The following is a 25,700-nucleotide window of genomic DNA, read 5'->3' on the forward strand; positions in this document are numbered from 1 at the left end:
AATGAACGGGTCAGAAAGATAAGAGGAGAACCAGGAGAGGATGGAGTCCGTGAAGCCAAGGTGAGATAAGGTGTGGAGGAGAAGGGGATGGCCGACAGTGTCAAAGGCAGCTGAGAGGTCGAGGAGGATTAGGATGGAGTAGGAGCCATTGGATTTGGCAAGAAGGAGGTCATGAGTGACCTTTGAGAGAGCAGTCTCGTTAGAGTGGAGGGGATGGAAGCCAGATCGGAGGGGGTCCAGGAGAGAGTTGGAGTTGAGGAATTCAAGGCAGCGAGTGTAGACGACTCGTTCTAGGAGTTTGGAAAGGAAGGGTAGGAGGGAGATAGGACGATAACTGGAAGGGGAAGTGGGGTCGAGAGAGAGTTTTTTTTTAGGATGGGGGAAGACATGGGCATGTTTGAAGGCAGCGGGGAAGAAACCATTGGAGAATGAGCGCTTAAAGATAGAAGTTAAGGAGGGGAAGAGAGAAGGGGCGATAGTTTTTATAAGGTGAGTGGGAATGGAGTCCGAAGCACAGGTGGAGGGGGTGGCACTTGCGAGGAGGGAGGAGATCTCTGAGGATACTGCAGGGAAGGATGGAAAAGTAGGGGAGAGGGTTGGAGGCCGGGCGGGGGGAGCAAAAGAGGGAGGGGTGACTTTGGGGAGCTCAGGCCTGATTGTGTTAATTTTCGTGATGAAGTAGGTGACCAGATCGTTGGGGGTAAGGGATGGGGGAGGGCGAAAATCAGGGGGCCTGAGGAGAAAGTTTAAAGTCCAGAAAAATTGGCAGGGATGACGGGCATGGACATCAATGAGAGACGAAAAGTAGTTTTGCCTGGCGGAGGAGAGGGCAGAGTTAAGGCAGGAAAGAATAAATTCAAAATGAATAAGGTTGGCTTGGTGCTTGGACCTTCGCCAGCAACGATCAGCAGCTCGGGCATAAGAGCGAAGGGGGTGGACAGAAGCAGAGATCCAGGGCTGCGGGTTAGTGGACCGAGAGTGGTGGAGGGAAAGGGGGGGCGAGTGAGTTGAGATGAGTAGAGAGGGTGAAGTTGAGAACGGTAACCTGATCATCGAGAGTGGGAAGAGAGGATAGGGAGGCAGGGAAGGTGGGGAGAGATGCTTTAGGAGAGACGGATGGGATCAAGAGAGTGGAGGTCTCTATGGGGGAGTAATAGAGATTTGCAGGGGGAGAGAGTGTGAGAGAAGTGCTTACTATGTGCCAGGCACTGTACTAACTGCTGGGGTGGTTACAAGCATACCAGGTTGGACATAGTCCCTGTCCCACATGGGGCTCACAGTGTCAATCCCCATTTTGCATATGAGTTAACTGAAGCACAGAGAAGTGAAGGGTCTTATCCAAGGTCACACAGAAGACAAGTGGCAGAGTCAGGATTAGAACCCATAACCTTCTGACTCCCAGGCCCTCCTGTACTCTATCCACTAAGTTATGCTACTTCTGTAACCTTGGGTCCCTTGATTTGTAGTCTACGGTTCCGCTAACAGGCCATATGGCCTTGGGCCTCTGAACCTGAGAGGGATACACCGGGCCTCCCCGGATTTAATTGATTATATTTATTGAGTGTTTACTGTACTAAGTGCTTGGGAGAGTACAGTACAGCAGAGTTGGTGGACATGCTCCCTGTCAACAAGGATCTTCCAGTTTAGAGAGATAATGTAGCATTTCCCCTGCCTAGAAGTCACTAAGCAGAGAAGCAGCGTGGCCTAATGGATAGAGCATGGGCCTGAGAGTCAGAAAGTCTTGGGTTCTAATCTTGACTCCACCACTTGTCTGCTGTATGATCTTGGGCAAGTCACTTCACTTCTCTGTGCCTCAGTTTCCCCATCTATCAAATGGGGAAAAAGACTGTGAGCCCCATGCAGGACAGGGACTGTGTCCAACCCGATTTGCTTGTATTCACCCCAGTGCTTAGTATAGTGCCTTGCACAAGGTAAGCGCTTAAACAAATACCAAAATTATTACTATTACTATGCTTTATTCCTGTCCTTCTGGTAATTCCAGCCCTGCCCGGAGGAGGTGTTTCAGAGTGGCCTACCTTACCCTTTAAAGTCTCTGGACGCCCAAACTGGAAGACCAAAAATCTCTCCTGAAAGTCACTTCGTTTCCTTCCTGCACTGTGATTGTCTCCCTGCTGATTTGATTTCTACCTCTCTCTTCCCTGGCCTCTGTCCTGGTTCAGGCTAGTGGAAGTGGGGTGACAGGGGGCTGCCCACAGTTCTTATCCTCTCCACCCCTCTCCCACTTCCCCCCAGCACCCATCTCACATCTCTGCTCTCTCTCTCTCTTGTCTGCCTGCAGCTGTGTGCAGCCCGGGTGTCTGTTTCAATGGAGGAACCTGCGTGGACGGATCAGCCAAGCGGTGTAGCTGCCCGGTGGGATTCCAGGGTCTGCGCTGCCAGTATGGTGAGTGCCACCCCCTGCCTGCCCCTTCCCCCTGTCCTGGAGCCCGTGGCACCTACCTCAATAGTTCCAGATGCAGCCAGCAGGCCCTTTTGTAAATGGGTCCCACTCTACGCACCCCTTGCCTTCATCTTCCTGCGTGCTTGCATGCATTCTGGAGGTAGGCGATCTTCACGCCAGAGAGGATGGGGGGGCTTCTGTGATTTGAAAGGCGATCTCGAGGAAGACGGGGTCAGAATCCCCCACCACCTTGCTTGGCTCTTCTTCCTCAGAGTTGGCCGAAGGACCCTCTGAGAAATTGGCTGGTCCTCAAGGCTTCTGGGAGGGGAGGTCTGAGCAGAATTGAGAGATGTATTTCTGCCTCTTGCGCCTGCCCCTGAATCCCTAGAGCCCTGGGCTCACTGGGAAGGCCACAGAGATAATCTGGGAATGGAAAACTGTGGATCTAGGCACAGCTGAGGTCATTTATGAGGCGGTCCCCCACTTCCTCCCCGCCCCATGGCTCTGAGGGCCTCTGTCACCAAGAGGAAATTCTTAGAAGGATGAGTACCTGTGTATCCAAATGCTTGGGTGTTCTTAGCAGGTGAAGGGAGGGCCAGAGCGGGGTGGGGACTGGTGCTAGTAACATGATAATGATGATGTTCATCAAGTGCTTCTTTGGCCAGTGCTGTGCTGAACCCTGGGGTAGAGGCAAAGTCATCAGACCAGACAGAGTAGTGGTATCTATTGAGCCCTACCATCCCTGGAAGAGTGGAATTTTTATTCCCATTTTACAAATGAGGAAACTGAGGTCCAGAGCAGTTAAGCGACTTATCCCAGACCACCCATTGAGCATTGGCTGAACTGGGGCTGGAACTAGGGTCTTGGGACTCCCTATCCCCTGCTCTTCCCACCAGGGAACACAGAAGGCTGCTCTCTGTGTTTGGATTCTCTGAAAAAGACCCCAGCAAAGCAGGGTGCTGAGGTGGGGACTCTTGACTCTGATTCTTGTCTGGGGAATGAGGGCAGCTCCTCCCTCTGGGATCTGGTTCTCTGTGCCCTGAAGGGCTCTTGGTGGCCATCGACTTTGTGGGCAGGGAATGTGTCTCTCCCAAGCACTTAATACAGTGCTGCGCACTCAGTAAGTGTTCAATAAATATGATTGACTGATGGAATGACTGCAGGGGATGATGGAATGACCCCTCATCTTAGGGCAGTGGGGAGTAGGGTGAAAGGTCAAGTGTAACCCCAGCCTGTGCTTGGGGAGGGGGAACCCCTGTTGGGATTGGGCTATTGGCTGGGAAGGCTTGTTCACAGGGGCAGAGCATTATTCCTGTGCCCAGGCCAAAAGGACTCTTGGAAAAAACTCTATAAATTGGGCAATGGGGGAGTCCAGGGTAGAGGTGAAGGCTGGGGTGGGAGTGGTGGAAGAAGCAGAGGCTGGGGTAGTATTGGAGGAAACTAGGGTGAGAGTGGAGGAGGAGGAGATGGAGGCCAGAATGAGAGTGGAAGGGGGAAGGGGAGGGGGAAGCCGGGCCCTGGCACTGCTAGCTCAGCATCACTCCTGCACAGTGATCTCTGGCCACAAACAAGTCCTGCCCATACAAATCCCTCATGTGATTCTGAAGGCACTATGCCTCCACCCACTTGTTCCCTTGCTGTGTTCTGAGGGGTGTGACAGCTGGGGCCATTTTCAGAGGATGATTCCAGGAAAGCTAGAGTCTGGTTTGGGGAGGGTTTTCAGCTGGGAAAAGGAGGCTGAAGAACCCCTTAGCTGGCAGTGTTGGAAAGAGGGAGCCCAGCCCAGCCCTGGGGGGTGGGCATTATTCAGCAGAGGCTCAAGTGAGGTTAGGGCCCATGGGTTGTGAGGGTGTCTTTTACCACGTTATGGGAGGGAACAAACCCCGGGACTGAGGGAGGGAAAGTCCCCAAAAAGCTGATGACCTCTCTGGATCTGGCTTTAGGGGACAATCAACTGAGCAGGGGAAACTTGCTCATTCAGTGTTGTGTGGTGTGGATCGGAGAGGCCAGAAGCCTCCAGACCAGATTCTGACTGGGATGTAGGGGTGGGGAGAGAAGCTCAGGCAAAACCTCCCAGGATGCTCTTCTGAAGGACCTCAGCACTGAGTCTGCCGGCCTGTCCTCAGTTTTCACGGACTGTCTCCTTGAAGGAACTTTAATTATGGCTACAAGTGGAAATTAAGAAATGCTTAAAAGGCCTTTAAATCCCCTTTGTCTAATCCTCTGGAAATACCCAGGGCTCTGCTCCCGCTTCATTCAGAAATCCCAACAAGGGCAGACTGGCCGGTTGTCGGCTGGCTGACGGGCCGGCTGACTGGCCGGCCAGTCAGTAGGGGGTGGGCAGGGGGAATTCTCTCTGGTCAGAGTTGCCGGAGAGCCAAGGCGAGTTAGCCAGGTTGTGGGGGAGAATCTTCCAGGGACCTTTCAGGGAGGGGAAAGGGAGGGGGAGTTCTGCTTGAAGAGGGGTGAGGAATGCTCAAAGATGCCATGTCACAGGGGGTCTTCACCCTCTTTAGCCCACTCCTTCACAGGCAGAGCCATCCAAACTGCCTCTTCTCCCTCTGCTCCTTCTCCCCTCTCCTACTTTCTCCTCTTGGTTGAAATGCAGGGTTCATTTCTACACTGGGGGTAGGACAGAGCTGGGGGCAGGACCCTGGGCCCCCTCTGGATGGTTCACCCCAGGAGGAGAAATCTAACAAGGTCCTTAGGGCCAGGCAGGAGGGTCTCAGCACAACCCTTCCCTCCCAATCCTCCCCAGCCGCCGAGTTGTTCTGAGGGGCTAAAGGAGGCTTTTCTGGGCAGATACTTTGCAGTGGTCAGCTCACAGATCTCATGTCTTCCCCTCAATATGTCTCCCCTCTGTTCTGTCCAGACAGGCGTTAAGGGGCTGGAGCAACTGGTCAGTTATAGGGGTGATCTACACCAGCTCTGTGTGGAATTCCCAGGGGTGGGAAGGAAGACAGAACTTGAGCAAGTATCTGTGTGTAATCACATTGTGCTCAGGAAGTAAACAGTCCTTGAAGAGCTGATTACAATTTTTGCACACTCCCCTTCTTGGATAATCATAAAATAAACTCCCAGTTCCTCCCAGGGTAGAGGTATTTCGCTCCTCTAGATGGCAGGCCCATTTAGGACTCCTTATCCAAGCCTCCGATGGTAACAGATTGCAACTTGGAAGCTGCAGGCCATGTCTGCTTGGACGACTTCCCTCTGTCCTGGACCCTCACTGTGAGAGCCAAAACAGGCCAGGAGGGAGGAGAGGGGGGCTGGAAGAAAAGGTTGGGGTCGGGGGAGCTGCTGGGGGGAGGAAAGAGTAGAAAGAGGGGAAGAGAGAGGAGGAGGTGGAAATGATTTTTCGGTGCTAAGAACAGGATAAGAATCCATCTGCAAATTCCACTGTCCTCCCCTCCACCCCTACTGCTCTCCCCCTTCACCACCATGGGTCAAGGGTCACAAGTGAGTGCTTGAGGTCCCAGAGGTCAGACTGTGAATGGCCAGAGATAATTCCACTGTGTCTTCCCCTGCTGAGCTCTGGGCAGGAACAGTGGGAGGCAGGGGCACTATGGAGCCCGGGCCACATGTTGCGGTCTGTCCAGCAACCTTCAAGCTCTGTTTGAGATTTTGGAACAGAGAGAGGCAAAACTGAGGCCTTTCCACAGAGGAGCCTAGGAAGAGTTTGGCTGTAGATTAGGGGTCTGGGGGGGTGGGGGGCTTGTCCCAGCTCTTCCCGGCCTCTTGCCTCTGGTGCCCGGGGGTTGGTGCTGGGAGGGAAGGGAAAGTTTGTGTGAAAGAAGGGGTTTCCCCACCCAGACAGTAGCTTCAAGAAGGGAAGAAAGGGGTACCTGGAAAGTAGGAAAGCTTGAGGGGTTCAGTTTTGGGGTGTCAGTGCTGTGGTAGGTGCCCCCTGTACATTAGGTGCCCGAGGAAGCTTTCCATTGAAGGCAGACAGGATGGCTCCTTCTGCTTCCCTGGAACTTATAAAGGGTCAGTGAGGCAGAATGGTCATTTGCACAGTTTTACAGCTCAGCGACGGTCCAGTTTTCAGTCGATCTGACCTCTGTCAAGTCTGGACATGTTTACGTCTTCTATTTTTGTTTTACCATCTACCCTCCCTCCGCCTCCATGAGTTCCATGTCTCGGCAGTAGCGCTTTTCTTTATGGAGACCGGGGAGGGGAATGCTCCAGGGACCCCTGGAACAAATGGGGACATGGGGGCTCCCTCTGGGGACATGCTGTAGGTCATAGTAACATTTATGGAGTGCCACTTGGTATAGAGTGCTTTACTAGACACTGGAAGTACAGAATAACAAAATCACACAATGCCTTCACACAAGGAGCTTGCACTCTAATATCAAGCAGGGCATTAATATTATCCATAATATAATTAATAATTATATAGTATATAATTAATAATTTTGGTATTTAAGTGCTTACTATATATTTAGTGTTATAAGTGCTTATTATATAATTAATAATTACTTATATTAAGTGCTTACTATATAAATAATTCTATATTACATAATAATAATTGTGGTATTCAAGTGCTTACTATATACCAGGCACTGGACTAAGTGCTGGGGTAGATGCAAGCCCACTGAGTTGGAAAAAGTCCCTGCCCCATAGAGGGCTCACAGTCTTAATTCTCAGTTTACAGGTGAGATAACTGAGGCAGAGAGAAGTAAAGTGATTTGCCCAAGGTCACACAACAGGCACTTGTTGTGGAGCAGTGATTAGAATCCAGGTCCTTCTGACTCCCAGGCCCTAGAGGCTTATCCTCTAGGCCACAGAGTGCTTACTGTGGGCAGAGCTCTATAGAAAGTGCTTGTGTGGGTACAATATATCAGAGTTGGTAGATATGTTCCCCACCCACAAGGTTACACTCTAGAATCAGTCAATCAATTAATGGAATTTATTGAGCATATAATAATAATGATGGCTTTGTTAAGCACTTACTATGTACAAAGCACTGTTCTAAGTGCTGGAGAGGATACAAGGTGACCCCATGTGGGGCTCACAGTCTTCATCCCCATTTTACAGATGAGGTAACTGAGGCACAGAGAAGTGAAGTGAAATGACTTGCCCAGTCACACAGCTGACAAGAGGCTGATCCCGGATTTGAACCCATGACCTCTGACTCAGTGGAAAGAGCCACGCTGAGCATATATTATATGCCATACACTGTACTAAACACCTGGGAGATTACACTATAGAGACACATTCCCTGCCCACCAAAAGCTTGCACTCTAATATCAATCAATCAATGGTATTTATTGACTGCTTGTTGTGTGCAGAGCAATGTACTAAGCATTTGGGATAGTGCAATCAACAGACTTGGAAGACTTGTTCCCTGCCCACAATAAGCTTACAGTCTAGAGTAACTTTACTAGTAGTTGTAATAATATTTAATAAGTGCTTACTCTGTGCAGTGTAATGTAGTAAGTGCTGGAAAAGTATACACAGGTGGAAATTAGACATAATACCTGGTCCTCAAGGGGCTCAATTTAAGAATATAAGGATGATAGACAAACTGTGGGGGTTGTGTGTGTGGGGATACTTAAACATTCACATTCATTCATATATTTGTATTTATTAAGCACTTACTGAGTGCAGAGCACTGTAATAAGTGATTGGGAAAGTAAAGTACAACAATAAACAGTGACATTTCCTGCCCACAGTGAGCTCACAGTCTAGACAGGGGGAGACAGACATCAAAACAAATAAAATTTAAATAAAATTGCAGATATATATATATACGTGTGTGTGTGTGCATATATATCTGCAATTTTATTTTTTATAAATAAATTTTTTTTATTTTATATACATATAAAACTGCTGTGGGACTGGGAGTTGGCAGGGGAGAGAAGAACAAAGGGAGCAAGTCAGGGCAATGCAGAGTGAGTGGAGTTGAGGGAAATTGGGGTTTAGTCTGGGAAGGCCTCTTGGAGGAGATGTATCTACAGTAACACTTTGAAGAGGGGGAGAGTAATTGTCTGTAGGATTTGAAGAGGGAGGGCATTCTAGGCCAGAGCAGAATGTGAGCCTAACCCATATCAGCAGGGGTGTGGCTAGATAAGAATTCCAGGTCATCCTTGCTCAGAGTCTAAAATACATCTGAAGACACAGCAACCATTACAGCAGCTCCTAGCTAATGTGAAGATAAACATAAAAATATTTATAAAACTTCCAAAATAAATAAATGGAGCACACGTATATCCATGAAAGCTAAGGCGGGTGTAAATAAGTTTCTAAGAGCTAGAGATGGCTCCGCATACTGGAAAAATCAGGGAAAGTTTGGTGGAGGAGTTGGGATTTTGAGAGACTTGCATGTGAGGAGAGCTGGGGCCTGTCTGATGTTGTGGAGAGGGAGTTTCAAGCAGAGGAAATAGCGGGAGTGAGGGGATGAAGGTGGGAGATTTGAGAGAGGTATAGCTAGAAAGTTGTCTTGGCAGGAAAGAAGACAGAGTTTTGGGAAATAGCCGATGAAGAGAGCAGATAGGTAAGGTGGGACCCGATAACAGCGAGCCTTGATGCCAGTTGTGGAATTTTTATTTTTTTTTACATGGAGAGAGAGGGAGCCAGTCGAGAGTTTTGAGGACGGCTGTGGGCTGAGTGATGCTTCAGAAAGATGACCTATGGGACATCAACATGGAATATCCCCCTCCCCAAGATTGCGAGCTCGTTGTGGGCAGGGATTGTCTCTCTTTATTACTGTATTGTACTTTCCCAAGCACTTAGTACAGTGCTCTCCACACAGTAAGCACTCAAAAAATACGATTGAATGAATGAGAGAAGAGAAGCTGGAGACTGGGAGACCAGTGAGGAGGCTAATGTAGTAGTCCAGCCATGGCAAGGCCAGAGCTTGTACCAGAATGGTAGCCATTTGGGTGGAGGAGGAGTTTCTAAGAGGTGTTGTATAGGACAAATTGGTGGGAGTTGTCAATAGATGAATGTGAAAGTTGAATGATAGTTAAGAGTTGAGGATGACATCAAAGTTGTGGGCTTCTGGAAAGGAGGATGGTGGTGGTATCAACTGAGAGGGAAAAATGGATTTCTGGGGAAAAATAAGTTCCATTTTTAAACAGGTTGAGTTTGGGGTGCCAGCAGGGCACCCAAGAGAAGATATCCTGGAGGCAAGAAGAGTTGAGGAAGGTAGGTAAGATAGGTTCAGGTGCCCTCAGACAGACTTCCACGAAATGGTAAGCGTGACATAATTTTGTTACGATGTGTTTCATGCGACCTCATGTATGCCCATCAGTCCGATATCTACGAGGGCTGTTGGCCATCAGGAGTCATCTTGGGGAGGAAAAAAAGATTAACTATTGTGGTCCTATTCCTCAGATAGGCCTGGGGGGGCAATGCCACCCACCCACCCACCCTGCCCTGCCTGACTCCACCCACATACCCTCAGCTCCAAACTCTACTCTTAATTTGAAAGTTGTACTAAAAAATGGACAACGTGCCCTGTCCCTCAAGGAGCTCACATTCTGAGAGATAGGGAGAAGAGGTTTTTTAATCCCCCTTTCACAGAAGAAGAAACTGAGGTCCAGAGACGTAAAGTGACTTTCCCAGAGTCACTCAGCAGTCCATTGGCAGACAATTTGATCACATAGATATAGGGGGCCAAAGGCTCTCTGGGAAGTTAGCAGGTGAAATGAGGCTGAATTCTACTAGAGTTTGTTGGGAAGGGAAGGAGTTTCTGTTTGAAAGGAGCAGTGTGGCTCGTGGAATGAGCATAAAGCTAGGTTTTGGGGGGGTTTATGGTATTTGTTAAGCACTTACTATGTGTCAAACACTCTTCTAAGTGCTGGGGTTGAATCAAGTTAATCAGGTTGAACACAGTCTAAGTAGGAGGGACTTAACCCCCATTCTACAGATGAGGTAACTGAAGCACTGAGTTCATTGATTTGCCCAATATCACATAGCAGACAAGTGACTGAGCTGGGTTTAGAACTCAGGTCCACTGACTCCGAGACCCAGGCTCTTTCCACTAGGCCACATTGCTCCTGTGAGTCAGAAGAACCAGTGTGGCTCAGTGGAAAGAGCACGGGCTTTGGAGTCAGGGCTCATGAGTTCGAATCCCAGCTCTGCCACTTGTCAGCTGTGTGACTGTGGGCAAGTCACTTAACTTCTCTGTGCCTCAGTTCCCTCATCTGTAAAGTGGGGATTAAGACTGTGAGCCCCACGTGGGACAACCTGATTCCCCTGTGTCTACCCCAGCGCTTAGAACAGTGCTCTGCACATAGTAAGCGCTTAACAAATACCAACATTATTGGAGAAGCAGCATGGCTCAGTGGAAAGAGCACGGGCTTTGGAGTCAGGGCTCATGAGTTCGAATCCCAGCTCTGCCACTTGTCAGCTGTGTGACTGTGGGCAAGTCACTTAACTTCTCTGTGCCTCAGTTCCCTCATCTGTAAAATGGGGATTAAGACTGTGAGCCCCACATGGGACAACCTGATTCCTCTGTGTCTACCCCAGCGCTTAGAACAGTGCTCGGCACATAGTAAGCGCTTAACAAATACCAACATTATTATTAAGAACCAGGTTTATTCCTAGCTCCACCTAATGACCTCCTGGGTGACTTCAGTCAAGTCACTTAACTACTCTGGGCCTGAGTTTCCTCATCTGTAAAATCGGAGTGATGGTCCCTGCCACCCAGGGATTTAGGGAGGGAAAAATGAGGTGAAAATGTTTTGGGGAAAGGCAAGTCCTCTTCCGATACAAGAAACAGCAGTTTTTTGGGGTTTTTTTTCATTCTTCATGTCCTCAGCTACTCACAAGAGCTGACCTCTGAGGCATAGCCACCCTGCTGGGGGAGCTGAGACCTCCCCGCCTTCCACTGCTTTGGTTCTGGTCCATTTCCGAGGAACCCAGCAAGAGGTCCTGGCTCTAAGTGGACTGCCTGCTGTTCCTGTCCCCTTGTCGCTGGAGTCGGTCAAGATCCTGGAGCATGTTTCATGTATCCAGACTGGACTCATCCGGCTCCCTCAGCCAGTCTCCATAACTGCAGGGCTACTCGCCATAACTGCAGGGCTACTCCACGCCTTGGTCCGAAGAGCCAGGGATGAGACAAAGGGGTCTCTCCTCTTTGACCTCCCACATCAGCATGGCCTACCAGATAGAAACACGGACCTGGGAGTCAGAAGAACCTGGGTTCTAATCCCATCTCTGCCACTTGTCTACTCTGTGATCTTGGACAAATCACTTCACTTGCCCTGAATTAAAGACTGCTTTGTTCACAGGAGGGAAGTTGAGTGGTGACCTGCAGCAACAGCAAGCTGCAAAAAGACAAGAGCAGCATGGCCTTGTGGAAGAAGCATGGACTTGGGAATCAGGGGACCTTGGTTCTGGTCCCAGCTCTGCCACTTGTCTGCACCTTGGGCAGGTCGCTTCACTTCTCTGGGGCCTCAGTTACCTCATCTATAAAATGGGATTGACTGTGAGCTCCACGAAGGACAGGGACTTTGTCCAACTTGATTATCTTGTAACTACCCCAATGCTTAGAACAGTGCCTGGCACATAGTAAATCCTTAACAAATACCATGATTATTATTATTATTATTATTATTCACTTGTCTGGGCCTCAGTTCCCTCATTGGGAAAGTGGGGATTAAGACTGTGAGCCCCTGTGGGACAAGGACTGTGTCCAACACAATTTGCTTGTATCCAGCAATTAGTACATTGCTTGACACATTGTAAGCACTCAACAAATATCACTACTATTATTATTTTGTCCCAACCTCCTGCCCTCCTCCTGGGCATAGAACAGCTGCTTTTAGTTGCTGAGCCCAAACCCTGGGCCTGGCAGAGCTGGGTCAGCTACCCACTTGGGCTGCTGGTTTCGATCGGATTCCACATTGTCTGAGCTGGAATGTCTAGACTCCTGAGGGTCTATTGTGGGTTCAATCAGCACAAGCAGGCACTGTGTCCCCTATTAGAGCTGTTTCCACCCTCTCATTTGAGAAGACACAGGCCTCCTTCGCCCCTCCCAGGGCCTTTGTTTTCCTTTAAAATTTCTGCCTCAGGCCCTTCCACCCTGACCCCAAATTAGTTTCAGCTGCTGCTTTGAGAGGGGGGTGAAGTGGCTGAGGGGGCCTGCAGTGGCTTATTGATTCTGCCTCAATAGGGAAAAGCTTCAGGCATGACCCCTGAACCCTACCTGCCTAACCGGGAAGGCTAATTGCAGGGGGACTATATGTTTCAGTTCAGCACTGGCTGTAGAGAGAGAATTTGAAGGCTATATTTGCAGGAAAAGCTCAATTAGTTGGAATGCAGGGAATGAATTCACTGTGGAACTGTGGTCAATCAATCAATAATTTATTGAGCATTTACTCTGTGCAGAGCACTGTACTAAGCGCTTGGGATCATACAACACAACAGTGGATAGAGAACAGGCCTAGGAATCAGAAGGACCTGCGTTCTAATCCCAGCTCTACCATTTGTCTGCTGTATGACCTTGGGCCAGTCATTCAATTTCTCTGGGCCTCAGTTCTCTCAACTGTACAATGAGGATTAAGACTTTGAGTCCCTCTGGGATAGGAGTGTGCCCAACCTGATTATCTTGTATCTACCCCAGCATTTAGAACAGTGCCAGGCACATAGTAAACACTGAACAAATACATCATCGATGTAACAGACACATTCCCTGCCCACAACAAGCTTAAACTCTAGAGGAGGAGACAGACATTAGTAAAAATAGTCAACAAGATTTGGTGGCAGATGGATCATAGGGATTCCTGGATAAACTGGGTTTCCTCTCTGGTTATGTATGGAGTTGTAGACTGTGAGCTTCTTTCAATCATTCAGATTTATTGAGTGCTGAGTTTGTGCAGAACACTCTACTAAGCACTTTTGGGGGGAGTACAGTATAACAATATAACAGACACAACGAGTTTACTGACAATCTACAGTATTGCACTTTTCCAGAGGCTTAGTACAATGCTCTGCCCACAGAAAGCACTCAGTAAATGTTATTGGTTGATTGATTATTTGCATTGACCATAGATAAGAATGTGTCAGGCACATTGATAGACCTAGAAAGTAGGAGATCAAAATTCCACAAACTTTGGGGTCAACTGAGGACATAGATTTTGAAATTTAGAGGAGTGTGTTATATCTGCTCCAGTCCTTAATAGAGTGTTGGGCAGATAGTAAATGATAAACTTTTATTATTATTCACTGTTGTTTGGAGGGCCACACATGGCAGTTTGAGGATTCCAAAGAATGTTGTCTAAACCAATATGGAGTCTACATGGTATTTGTCTTAAAGTGTGTGATTATGTGGTTTCCTGACTCCCTAGCCACCTCTTCCTCCTCATGATCATTTTTAGTGAGGATCTGTAGTGTGATAGGGTAGAACTGTATTATGTGTGTGTGTATGTGTTGGGTTGAGTGGGTTGCCCTAAACCAAGGCTTAAGAATATTTAAAAATAGTAAAAGATATGGTCCCTGCCCTCCAGGAACTCATAATTTAACTGAAATTAGCCCTTTTGGACTCACACCTCCCCTAAGAGGACTTCCCTGATTTCTGTGGCTTAGTGACAAGAGCACAGGCCTGGGAGTCAGAGGATGTGGGTTCCAATCCTAGCTCTGCCACTTGTCTGCTATGAGACCTTGGGCAAGTCACTTAACTTCTCTGTGCCTCAGTTACCTCATCTGGAAAATGGGGATTAAGACTGTGAGCCCCATCTGGGATAGAGACTGTGTCCAACCTGATTACTTGTATCTCCCCCGTGCTTATAACAGAGCTTGGCACATAGTAAGCACTTAACAAATACCACAATCATTATTATTCTTTGCCTCCCATCTGCATTGCCTAGGGATTTGAGTCTGCACCCCTCCATCACTTGGATTCTCTCCCCAGTCCCACAGTACTTGTATATGTATCCTTGGACTATGCTATTTCCCCTCTCTGTAATTTACTGGGGAAGCAGTGTGGCCTAATGAAAAGAGCACAGGCCTGGGAGTCAGAGGATCTGGGTTCTAGTCCTGGATCTACCACTTACCTGCTGTATGCTTCCTCAGTGCCTCAGTTTTCTCATCCGTAAAATACCTGTGAACTGTGATAACTAGATTAAACTGTGATCCCCAGGTAGTACAGCGACTGTGTTTAACCTGGTTATCTTGTGTCTACTCAGGCATTTATTTCAGTTTTTGGTACATAGTAAGCACAAATGTTGTTATTCTTTTTATTAATATCATTATTATTAAAACTGTTCTTGTGTCTCCCCCAACTAAGCTATGTGAGGGCAGGAATCACGTCTATCAAATTTACTGGATTGTATTCTCCCAAGTACTTAGTACAGTGCTCTGCACACCGTAATCGCTCAATAAATACCACAGACTGATTTAAAAATATTGCCCAGGTATTTGGAGACAGGAGGTTCTGCCATCATTGAATAACAGCAGCTAAATCAATCAATTGGTCCATGGTATTTATTGGGAATGTACTGCGTGTTGAGCCCTATACATGTGAATACGCTGGTTGATTGATAGAATGACATACTTAATAATGTTGGTATTTGTTAAGTGCTTACTATGTGCAGAGCACTGTTCTAAGCGCTGGGATAATAATAATAATAATGTTGGTATTTGTTAAGCACTTACTATGTGCAGAGCACTGTTCTAAGCGCTGGGGTAAACACAGGGGAATCAGGTTGTCCCACGTGGGGCTCACAGTCTTAATCCCCATTTTACAGATGAGGGAACTGAGGCACAGAGAAGTTAAGTGACTTGCCCACAGTCACACAGCTGACAAGTGGCAGAGCTGGGATTCGAACTCATGAGCCCTGACTCCAAAGCCTGTGCTCTTTCCACTGCGCCATGCTGCTTCTCCAAGAGTTGAGTCAGGGAAGGTCTCTTGGAAGAGATGACTATAGGAGGGTTTTGAAGGCTCACCTCCTCCAAGAGGCCTTCCCTAACTAAGCCCTCATTTCCTCTTCTCCTACTCCCTTCAGCTCACCCTTGCTTGCACTTGGATTTGCTCCCTTTTTCACCTCTCCTTCAGCCCCACAGCACTTATGTACATATCCGTAATCTATTTATGTTAATGTCTGTTGTGGGCAGAGATCATGTCTACCAATTCTGTTGTACTGTTTTCTCTCAAGCCTATAGTACAGTGCTCTGCATACAGTAAGCACTCAAAAAAAAAATACGATTGACTTTGAAGGTGAAGGGACAAAGTTGGGTGGGTTTGATATTGGGGAAGCAGCGAGTAGTAAGTCAATCAATCGTATTTATTGAGCACTTCCTATGTGCAGAATTAGCAGATACGTTCCCTACCATAACGAGGTTTCAGTCTGTTTAGTTACCAACCGTGCCCCAGAACTGTCACAGTATTGCGTGTTTCCCTGCTTCTTCCCTAGGTGTTGTCAGTGGCATGAGGTTAGTTTTTCAGCAAGAACATCTTAGCCTAAAAAAAACTCTCTAAAGATAGCCAACACATATAAAGGAATGTGGTTTACTCACACTATACATGAAATTCAGCCAACTAGCTTTCTTCTCCAGTTCTACCACAGCATTATGAAACCTCTCCAGACTTTCAATTAGTGAAAGTCAATAGCAAATCCACAGATGAGGAAGGTATGTTTGCTGTCAACATGGTTGATATTCAGTTTCTGCACATGAGCTGTAATACTGTTTCAATTTAGCAGGGCTTGAGCTGTGTTACAAAGGTGGAGCTTGAGTGGCTTATAAGAAAAGAACACTTTGGAAGCATCAGAAAGGCAGGCTGAGCTCCCATACCATGATGGAGAGTTAAACGGCCTACTTCAATGGTCTTAGCTCAAAGAAAGCCAGCATAATAAGAAAGCCAGCATAATAAGAAAGCCAGCATAATAAATTCCCACTATGGTTAAATCACTGGGCATATTAGCAGCAAGGGATATTCTAACAACTCTTTTATACTGAACTCTTCCAACTGCTTAATACCGTGTTCTGCACACAGTACAGAACATGTCTAAGAAATGCCAATGATTGATTGAAGCAGTGTTAACACTCTGCTGGTTACTCATGCATTGTTTGACTTAAATGCTCACCTGCATAATACTAGTGGTTACTTTTGATTAGAACAACAGTATGTCATGGTAGTCGTGGTATTTAAGTGTAGCACCATGGCCTAGAGGAAAGAGCATGGGTCTGGGAGAGGATCTGGGTTCTAATCCCAGTAATTTGTGACCTTGGGCAAATTACTTAACTTTTCTGTTCTTCAGTTACGTCATCTATAAAATGGGGATTATGACTGTGAGTCCCATGTGGGACATGAACTGTGTCCAATCTGATTAGCCTGTATCTACCTCAGTGCTTAGTACAGTTCCTGGCACATAGTAAGTGCATAACAAATATCATTTTTTTAAAAGTGCTTACTATGTACCAAGCATTGTACTAAGCACTGGAATAGAACAAGATAATCAGATTAGGCACAACTCCTGCCCCACCCAAAGCTCACAGTCTTGGATCTTCAGGACAAGGACAGATGGTCATTGAGTTAAATAAATTTTCTGAATAATTAGCATTTGGAATTTAGAGCTGGAAAATGGTCAGAAAATAGCACAATCTACCTGTATTTCCTACCTCTGGGGGACTCAAACTGTTTTAAGACTTCTTTATGAGCTTGATGACTTTTATGATGCCCAGTGCTTCCTGGAATATTTAAAGAGACTGGTCTCAAATTGGAGTCTTTCTCTTTCTATTGCATTTTTCATTAATTTGAGAAGCAGCATGGAATAGTAGAAAGGGCAAGGGCAAGGACTTGGTTTCTAGTCCCAGTTCTGCCAATTTCTTGTTATATGACCTCGGCAAATCACTTAACTCCCTCTTTGTCTCAGTTTCCTCAACTGTAAAATGGGAATTAGTACCTGTCCTCGCTTCTACTTAAACTGGGAGCTCCATGTGGGTCAGGAACTGTGCCCAACGTTATTAACTTGTATCTACCCCAGCATTTAGAACAGTATTTGACACATAGAAAGTGCTTAAAAAATATAATAATAATCATTTAATAGTCTTTTTGAGTTCTTACTCTGTGCAGAACACTGTAGTAAGTGTTCAGGAGAGTACAATAGCAGTACTGGACATGATCCCTGCCCTCAAGAAACCTATGATTTGGGAGAGGAAGCAAACACTCAAGTCGGAGAAGTAACCATAGACTTTTTTCCTAATAAGTAGGTGAAAACCATAGAGGGTAAACACGTTTGCACAAGTGCTGTGGGTATGGATGGTGAGAACCCAAAGTCTTAAATAAGAGTAGGAGGGGAAAATAATGTGGGAAGAAGACACATTTTTCTGGAAAAGCCTTCTGGAGAAGATATGATTTCAGAAGAACCTTGAAGATAGGGAGAGTAGTGGTCTACCATATGTGAAGGGGTAAGGAGTTCCCAGCAGAAGAGAAGGGGTTGGAGGCAAGAGAGATGGGAATGAGGCATAGCGAGTAAGCTGGCTTGAGAGGGACGAAGTGTGATAGCTGGGGTTTAGTAGGAGAGGAGAGAGGATAGGTAGGGAGAAGAGAGCAGACAGGGTGTCCTAAAGCCAATGGTTAGGAGTTTCTGCTCCATGTAGAGGGGAATGGGCAACCATTGGAGATTTTTGAGGAATGGATAGACATACACAGAATTATCTAATAGGAAAATGATCGGGGCAACTGAAAGAAGGGATGGACTGGAGAAGGGAGAGACTGGAGGCAGAGTGGTCTGTGAAGAGGTTGAGGCAGTAGTTGAGCCCAGCTGTATCAAGTTCTTGCACCAGAGAGATAGCAATTTGGAGGGCTGAATTCTGGAGATGGTGTGATGAAAGAACTGACAAGATTTGCTTTCAGACTAAATATGGAGGTCAACAGAGGGAGAAGTCAAGGATAATAATAATAATTGTGGTATTTAAATGCTTACTATGTGCCAGACACTTTTCTAGGCACTGGGGTGGATACAAGATAACCAAGTTGGACACAGTCCTTGTCCCACAATAGGGCTCACAGTCTTAATCTCCATTTTACAGATGAGGGAACTGAGGCACAGAGAAGTGAAGTGATATGCCCAAGGTCACATGGCAGACAAGGGGCAGAGCCGGGATTAGAACCTAGGTCCTTCTGACTCCCAGGCCTATGCTCTATCTACTAGACCTTGCTGCCTTGGAGCCAAGACTTTGAGATCAAGAGATGGAGAGGATGGTGGTAATGGCAGTCATAATGGGAAAGTTAAGTATAAGAGGATTTGAGAGATAAGATGAGGAGTTCAGTTTTGGTCATTTTAAGCCTCAGATGTCAGCAGGTTGTCTGTGTAGACATGACTTGAAGGCAGGAGGAAATGCGATATTGCAGAAAAGGAGAGAGGTCAAGGCTAATGAGGTAGATTTGGGAATCATCCACGTAAAGGTGGTGGTGGAAGCCACAGGATGGGATGAGCTTCCCAAGGGAATAAATTGAGAAAGGGATCCAGAACTGAGTCTTAAGGGACTGCCACTGATAGGGAGTGGAAGACTGAGGAAGAGTCAGCAAAAGAGACTGAGAAGGAGTGGCCAGGAAGAGATTAGGGATGGACCATGGGAAGGAGGCAGGGGTCAAAAGTACTACAGGGAAATGCTCTAAGGATGGACAGACTTCTCTAAAATGTTCCAAATGATCCTCTCCTACTTTAGCTATGAGCTCCATGTGGAACAGGGACTTAACAAGTACCATAATAATTCTTATTATTATGTCATTTTGTTAAACTGGTGTGTCTGGAGAACACACATGACATTTCGTATGTCTGGGTTTCCGGCAGTCAATGGGGAATATGGGAGTCTTCCAGCCACTGTGCACGGAAGGGCTCTGGGCTTTGGAGGAGGCTATGGAAAGGCCTGGCCCTGCCCTCCAGGAGTTTATAAGCTAATGAGGGAGATAAGATAGAGACAGGCATGCAGAACGTGAACTTTCTCTGCAAAGATAGGCCCAAGGGTCAGGATTCCTGAAGTGCCTGGAATGTTGGGGCTAATCTAGAAAGGCTACCCCGGGGGAGATGAGTTTTAGACAGGCTTTGAAGGAGCGGCTGCTTCCTGTTAGCCATCTTAAGGGATGCCCATTTCCTGCCCTCCCTGAGTTTATAATCTTACAGGAGATAACCGGCAAAGTATAGAGAACCAGTGTGGCCTAGTGGAAAGAACGCGGGCCAGGGCATCAGACGATCTGGGTTCTAAATCCAGCTCTACCACTTATCCACTGGGTGACCTTGGGCAAGTTGCTTAATTTCTCGGTGCCTCAATTCCCTCATCTGCAAAACTGGAATTCAATACCTGTGCTACCTCCTACTTAGACTGTGAACCCCATTTGCAACCTGATAATCTTGTATCCACCCCAGAGCTTAGTACAATGCATACACATAGTAAACACTTAACAGACACCACAATTATTATTAGGTAGTGAAAGCCAGGGGAAGAATAAGTATAAAATAAATGATAGTATTTAGTTTTTATTGTTTGCTAAGTGCTGGGGCAGATGCAACATAAGATTGTACACCATCCTTGCCCTACATGGGCTTTCAACCTAAGATAGAGGGGGAAAAGTCAAAATAACAATAGTCATAGTAATAATGTTCATTATGGCATTTGTTAAGCACTTACTACGAGCCAGGCACTGTAATAAGCACTGGAGTAGATACCAGCAAATCAGGTTGGGTACAGTCCCTGTCCCACATGAGGCTCACAGTCTTAATCCCCATTTTACTAATAATGTTTACTGAGAAACAGAGAAATGAAGGGGCTTGCCCAGAGACCACAGCAGACAAGTAGAGGAGCCGGGATTAGAACCCAAGTCCTTTTGACTCCCAGGCTGGTGCTCTATCCATTAGGTAATGCTGCTTCTCTGTTTTTGAAATAGTGGTCTGACAGGTTAATGGAAAAATGACTGACTACTACCTCTGCCTTTCCAAATAATTGCCAGGTTCCTGGGAGCCCTCAGGGAGCCCAGAGATATTTGATTCTGAAGACAAGGCAGCTGTGGAGTTATGTGTGAGGTGGGGGAGAAGAAGAGCTGTGAAATCTCAGGGCGGGATGGCTGCTGTCTTAGAAATTCCAGGAGAGCAGAGCTGCTATTAAATTTGGAAACTCTGCTTGGAAAACATGCATCTGAGCCGATAGTGAGGGGCGAGAAAGATCGCTGCGGTTGCGGTCCGATCTCCCCCTGTCCAAATGAGACAGGAAAAGTCTCCCGGGTTGCTGCTATTTGAGCCTGTGCCTGTCATTGCAGGCTCGTTTAGAGAGCTGTGATTAATGGGTTCAGGGTATGGAATGTGGGGCAAAGTCTATGCCAGTTCTCCAGTGTGTGCCTGGTACTTGTCTGGGGGAGCGGTGGGGAGGGGACTGGGGGAGAGCACAGGGGTGTTGGCTGGCAGCACTTTTAGGAATGACCCAGGGCTGGAGGGGGCAGACGTGGAACCCCCTCCACTCCCCTTCCAGGCACACATCAGGACCCCATCCTGGCCATGATCTAATTGTGGTATTTAAGTGCTTACTATGTGCCTAGCACTGTTCTAAGCACTGGGGTAGATACAAAATAAACAGTCCCTGTCCCACATGGAGCTCACAATCTCAATCCCCATTTTGAGGCCCAGAGAAGTGAAGTGACTTGCCCAAGGTCATACAGCAGACATGTGGCAGAGCCGGGATTAGAACCCACATCCTCCGACTCCCTGCCCATGCTCTCTCCACTAGGTCATGCTATATATGGTCTGTATTTGATCTCTGTGCCTCCTGGTTCCCTGCTTCACCCTGACCCCCCTGCTGGAGTTCCCCAAATTTAAGGTTAATTTGTCCTTTTTATACTCTGTTACTTCCCCCAGTCTGTAATTTATTTTTGTACCTCTCTTCCAATCAGTGGTAGTAACTGAGTATTTACTCTGTGCAGAGCAGTGGATTAAGCACTAGGAGAGTATGAAACAACAGAGATGGTTGACACAATCCTTGCCAACAGGTTTACTGTCTAGCTGGGGTGACAGACATTAAATTACAGATAGGGGTAATGGCAGAGAATAAAGACATGTACATAAATGCTGGAAATGGGTTGTATATCAAAGTGATTAAGGCGTATAGATGCAAATGCATGACCCTAGTGGAAAGAGCACTGGTCTGAGAGGCAGAGGTCCTGGTTCTAATTCATTCACTCAGTAGTATTTATTGTGTGCATACTGTGCAGAGCACAGTACTAAGGGCTTGGGAAGTAAAATTCAGCAACAAATAGAGACAATCCTTGCCCACAGTGGGGGCTCTCAGTCTAGAAGGGATGGGGGACAGACATCAAAATAAGTAAACAAGCATCAGTAGCATCATTATAAGTAAATAGAATTAGAGAGATATACACATCATTGACAGTTCCAACTCTTGCCTACTGTATGACTTTGGGCAAATCACAACTTCTCTGTGCCTCAGTTTTCTCAACTGCAAGATGGGGATTTAATACCTGTTTAATACTTATACTGGGGATCTCATTTGGGACAGGGACTGTGTCCAACTTGATTAACTTGAAATTACCCCAGATCTTAGAAAAGTGCTTTACACATAAGAATAATAATGATGATAATACTATTTGTTAAGCACTTACTATGTGCCAACCACTATACTAAGCACTGGGGTAGATACAAGCAAATCGGGTTGGATACAGTCCCTGTCCCGCAGGGGGCTCACAGTCTTAATCCCAATGTGCAGATGAGGAGCTGAGCCACAGAGAAGTTAAATGACTTGCCCAAGTTCACTCAACAGACAAGTGGCAGATCTGGGTTTAAAACCCAGATCCTTCTGACCCCTTCTGTGGCTCTATCCACTAAGCTACAAAGTAAGAGCTTAACAACTACCATGAGAAAACTCCTACATGGACAATGCAGAAGGGAGGACAAAAAAAGTGGGGAAATGAGGGCTTAATCAGGAGAAGCCTCTTGGAGGAGATATGATTTCAGTAGTGCTTTGGAGATGGGGAGAGTGGTGATCTCTAGGATTTGAAGGGGAAGGGAGTTGCAGGCTAGAATGAAGACAAGGGCCAAGAGTCAGTAGGGAGATAGATGAGATTGAGGTACAGTAAGTAGTTGGGATAAAGAAGGAAATGTGCAGCCTGGGTTGTAGTAGGAGATCAGCGAGGTTAGGTAGGACGGAGAAAGCAGTTTTGAGTGCATTAAAAGCCGATGGTAAGGAGTAAATTCCTTGGGTGGTAGGAATTGTGTCTCTTACATTATTGTCCTCTTCCAAACACTTAGTGCTGTGGTCTGAACATTACTTATTTATTATGGCATTTGTTAAACATCTACTATGTGTCAAACGTGGGATAGGCACAGGTTATGTAGGTTGGACACAGTCCCTGTCCTCCATGAGGCTCAAGGTCTAAGTAGAAGGGAGAACAGATATCAAATCCCCATTTTACAGTTGAGGAAACTGAGGCACAGAGAAATTAAGTGAGTTGCCCTAGGTTACACAGCAAGAAATTAGCAGAGCTGGGATTAGAACCCAGGTTTACTGGCCTCCCAGGCCCAGGTTCCTTCCACTAATAATAATAATAATGTTGGTATTTGTTAAGCGCTTACTATGTGCCGAGCACTGTTCTAAGCGCTGGGGTAGACACAGGGGAATCAGGTTGTCCCACGTGGGGCTCACAGTCTTAATCCCCATTTTACAGATGAGGTAACTGAAGCACCGAGAAGTGAAGTGACTTGCCCCAAGTCACACAGCTGACAAGTGGCCGAGCCGGGATTCGAACCCATGACCTCTGATTCCAAAGCCCGTGCTCTTTCCACTGAGCCACGCTGCTTCTCTTCCACTAGTCTATGCTGCTTCCCCAACATAATGAGCATTCAATAAATGGAATGAATAATAATAATAATAATGTTGGTATTTGTTAAGCGCTTACTATGTGCAGAGCACTGTTCTAAGCGCTGGGGTAAACACAGGGGAATCAGGTTGTCCCACGTGGGGCTCACAGTCTTAATCCCTATTTTACAGATGAGGGAACTGAGGCACAGAGAAGTTAAGTGACTTGCCCACAGTCACACAGCTGACAAGTGGCTGCTAGGTGACTGATCCCATCCTACATAGCTTGCCAATGGGAGACCCTCTGGAACCTGGGAGAGAAAAGAATCCTGATTTGAGAACTTGAATAATCCCTTTGCCCCCTCTCCGCACCCCAAAACTCCCGTTCTTTGGCTCTGCCCAGCTAACAAGGCCTGAGAATGCTGGCATCTTGTGACAGATACTTTCTGTGCTTCAGGCTGGGACACTTGTCAGTCCCAGACTTCATGTGCCACTTGTTTTTTTGGACCCTGCTGCTACTCCATCCCGGCCCCCAGAAAGCTTTGCATATTGAGACCCAATAGAAAATACCTACACTGCATTTCTTTCGAGAAGCAGTGTGTTCTAATGAAAAGAGCACTTGACTGGGAGTGGGGAGAGCTGGGTTCTAATTCTAGCTTCCCCGTTTGCCTGCTGCATAACTTGGGCAAGTCATTCACTTAATATCTATGCTTCAGTTTCCTCAGGGGATGATACCTGTTCTCTGTGCTTCCATTTTATCCACCCCAACTTCCGGTACATACTAACCTTTAACAAATACCATTGTTATTATTTCCCCATGTTTGTCCTTTCAGCATCCCTGTGAAAGAGAGAGAGATGTAGGAATATTTATCTGCATTTTACGGATGGGGAAACTGAGGCTCCAAAAGTGACTTCCCTGAGATGGCCAGAGGTGGGACGTAAAACCCAGGTCTTCTGTCTCCCAGACCTGAGCTCTTTCCATTAGACTATGCTCCTCAGCTTTCACCTTAAGCTACAGGTTTCTGGCAGTCTTTTTCCCCTCAACTGATCACTTCCCGGAAATTCCCGTGGTTGGATGGGGGACAAGGGATCCTATAATTCAAGCCAATCTTTCAAAGCAGCTTACTTTGTGGGAAGGATATTTACGTTCGCTCAGTGAATCATTTAATTTCCAGTGCCTTTTCTTGCTCTGCCACCCACAAAAGGAGCTTTGTCTTACACTTAAGGGTGATTATATCTTCCCAAATAACCGCTCTTCTGAAACAATGGAGCTGCTTAGCCTTCTGCCGCAGGCAAGTTGCTTGTAGGGGTTCTGTGGAGAGAGAGAGACTAATGATATAATGAAATAAGCACCAGCTGATGGCATTTCTAAGGGTTGGAGGAGACCAGACTTTTTGGTCTGGCTTTGACCTATCCATTCCCCCGGTGCCCAGATTCCTTCACTGTGCCCCCTCCCCAACTCACGGGACACCCTCCCCAACCAAAACCCTAAGGTCACCTTGCCGTGGGCCTTTGGGGAAAATCAGGGAGGAAAGACCTGTGGAGACACTGTCTGGTTTTAAGACGACCTGTCAGGATGACTCACACTTGGTCCGTTGAGTAGCCAACCATCTCCCATGGGTTAAATGGATGGTCCCACAGCCAGGTGGTAAGAATAATGACATTTATTTAGTGCCTACTATGTAATAATAATAATGTTGGTATTTGTTAAGCACTTACTATGTACCAAACACTGCTGTAAGCACTGGGGTAGATACAAGTGAATCAGGTTGGACACAGTCTCTATGTCATATGAAGCTCACAGTTTTAATCCCCATTTTACAGATGAGGTAACTGAGGCACACAGTAGGTAAGTGACTTGCTCAAGGTCACACAGGAGACAAGCGGCAGAGCTGGAATTAGAGCCCAGATCCTTCTGACTCCCAGGCCTATGCTCTCCCCAGTAGGTCATGCTGCTCCTCCCCGTTCCCTGGAATTGGGGACAAACCCCATCTTCTCTGTCCCGTCAACATGGTCTAAGCTGAATGAGCGCTGCATTGACCATTGTAGCACAGAGCTGGTGAGAGGCTGGACTTGAAGCATCTCACTTAAGCAGCTCTGGCCTCAGCCTAGGGGACATAGCTAGGCCTGGGGGCTCCGCTTCTTGTCCCCAGATGGTGGGGGGCTGGGAAGAAGGAAGGAGGAGTGGTATTACTAGCTAACAAGGGCAAGGAGGAGATTAGTGTCTCCAACCCCCACCGGACACCACTGTGTTCCCCATGAGCCTGGCACCCTCGTGGGTCCAGGCTGCCCACAGCCTGATTAATTAATGACTCAATTCCTCCCACTAATCTCCTCCAACTGTTCACTTGGAAGCAGCTCTGGGGACTGTCTCAAGGGCCGAGAAGGCTGTGGGAAGCCCCCGCAAGGACTGCCTTTTCTAGCACGGAATGGTCAGCCTCCCAGTTGTCGGAGAGAGCAGGTGGGGTGGAGAGGTTGCTGGTTGAGATTCCAACGTCGTCCTGGTCTCAGAGCTGGGGCCTCCAAAAACTGATAGGTGGAGAAGGGAAGG

At 47.1% G+C, this 25,700-nt stretch overlaps 1 protein-coding gene across 1 annotated transcript in view; it reads left to right on the forward strand.

The window, feature by feature from the left end:
- Nucleotides 1–25,700, forward strand: part of MEGF6 (multiple EGF like domains 6) — a 287,988-nt gene that overhangs the window by 86,088 nt on the left and 176,200 nt on the right. The window contains exon 6 of the mRNA XM_029065970.1: nucleotides 2,300–2,404. Coding sequence (XP_028921803.1) covers nucleotides 2,300–2,404 — 105 coding nt within the window. The remainder of the gene's footprint in view (nucleotides 1–2,299; nucleotides 2,405–25,700) is intronic.

The sequence above is a fragment of the Ornithorhynchus anatinus genome, chromosome 5 (assembly GCF_004115215.2).
Source record: "Ornithorhynchus anatinus isolate Pmale09 chromosome 5, mOrnAna1.pri.v4, whole genome shotgun sequence".
In the NCBI taxonomy this organism is placed as follows: domain Eukaryota; kingdom Metazoa; phylum Chordata; class Mammalia; order Monotremata; family Ornithorhynchidae; genus Ornithorhynchus; species Ornithorhynchus anatinus.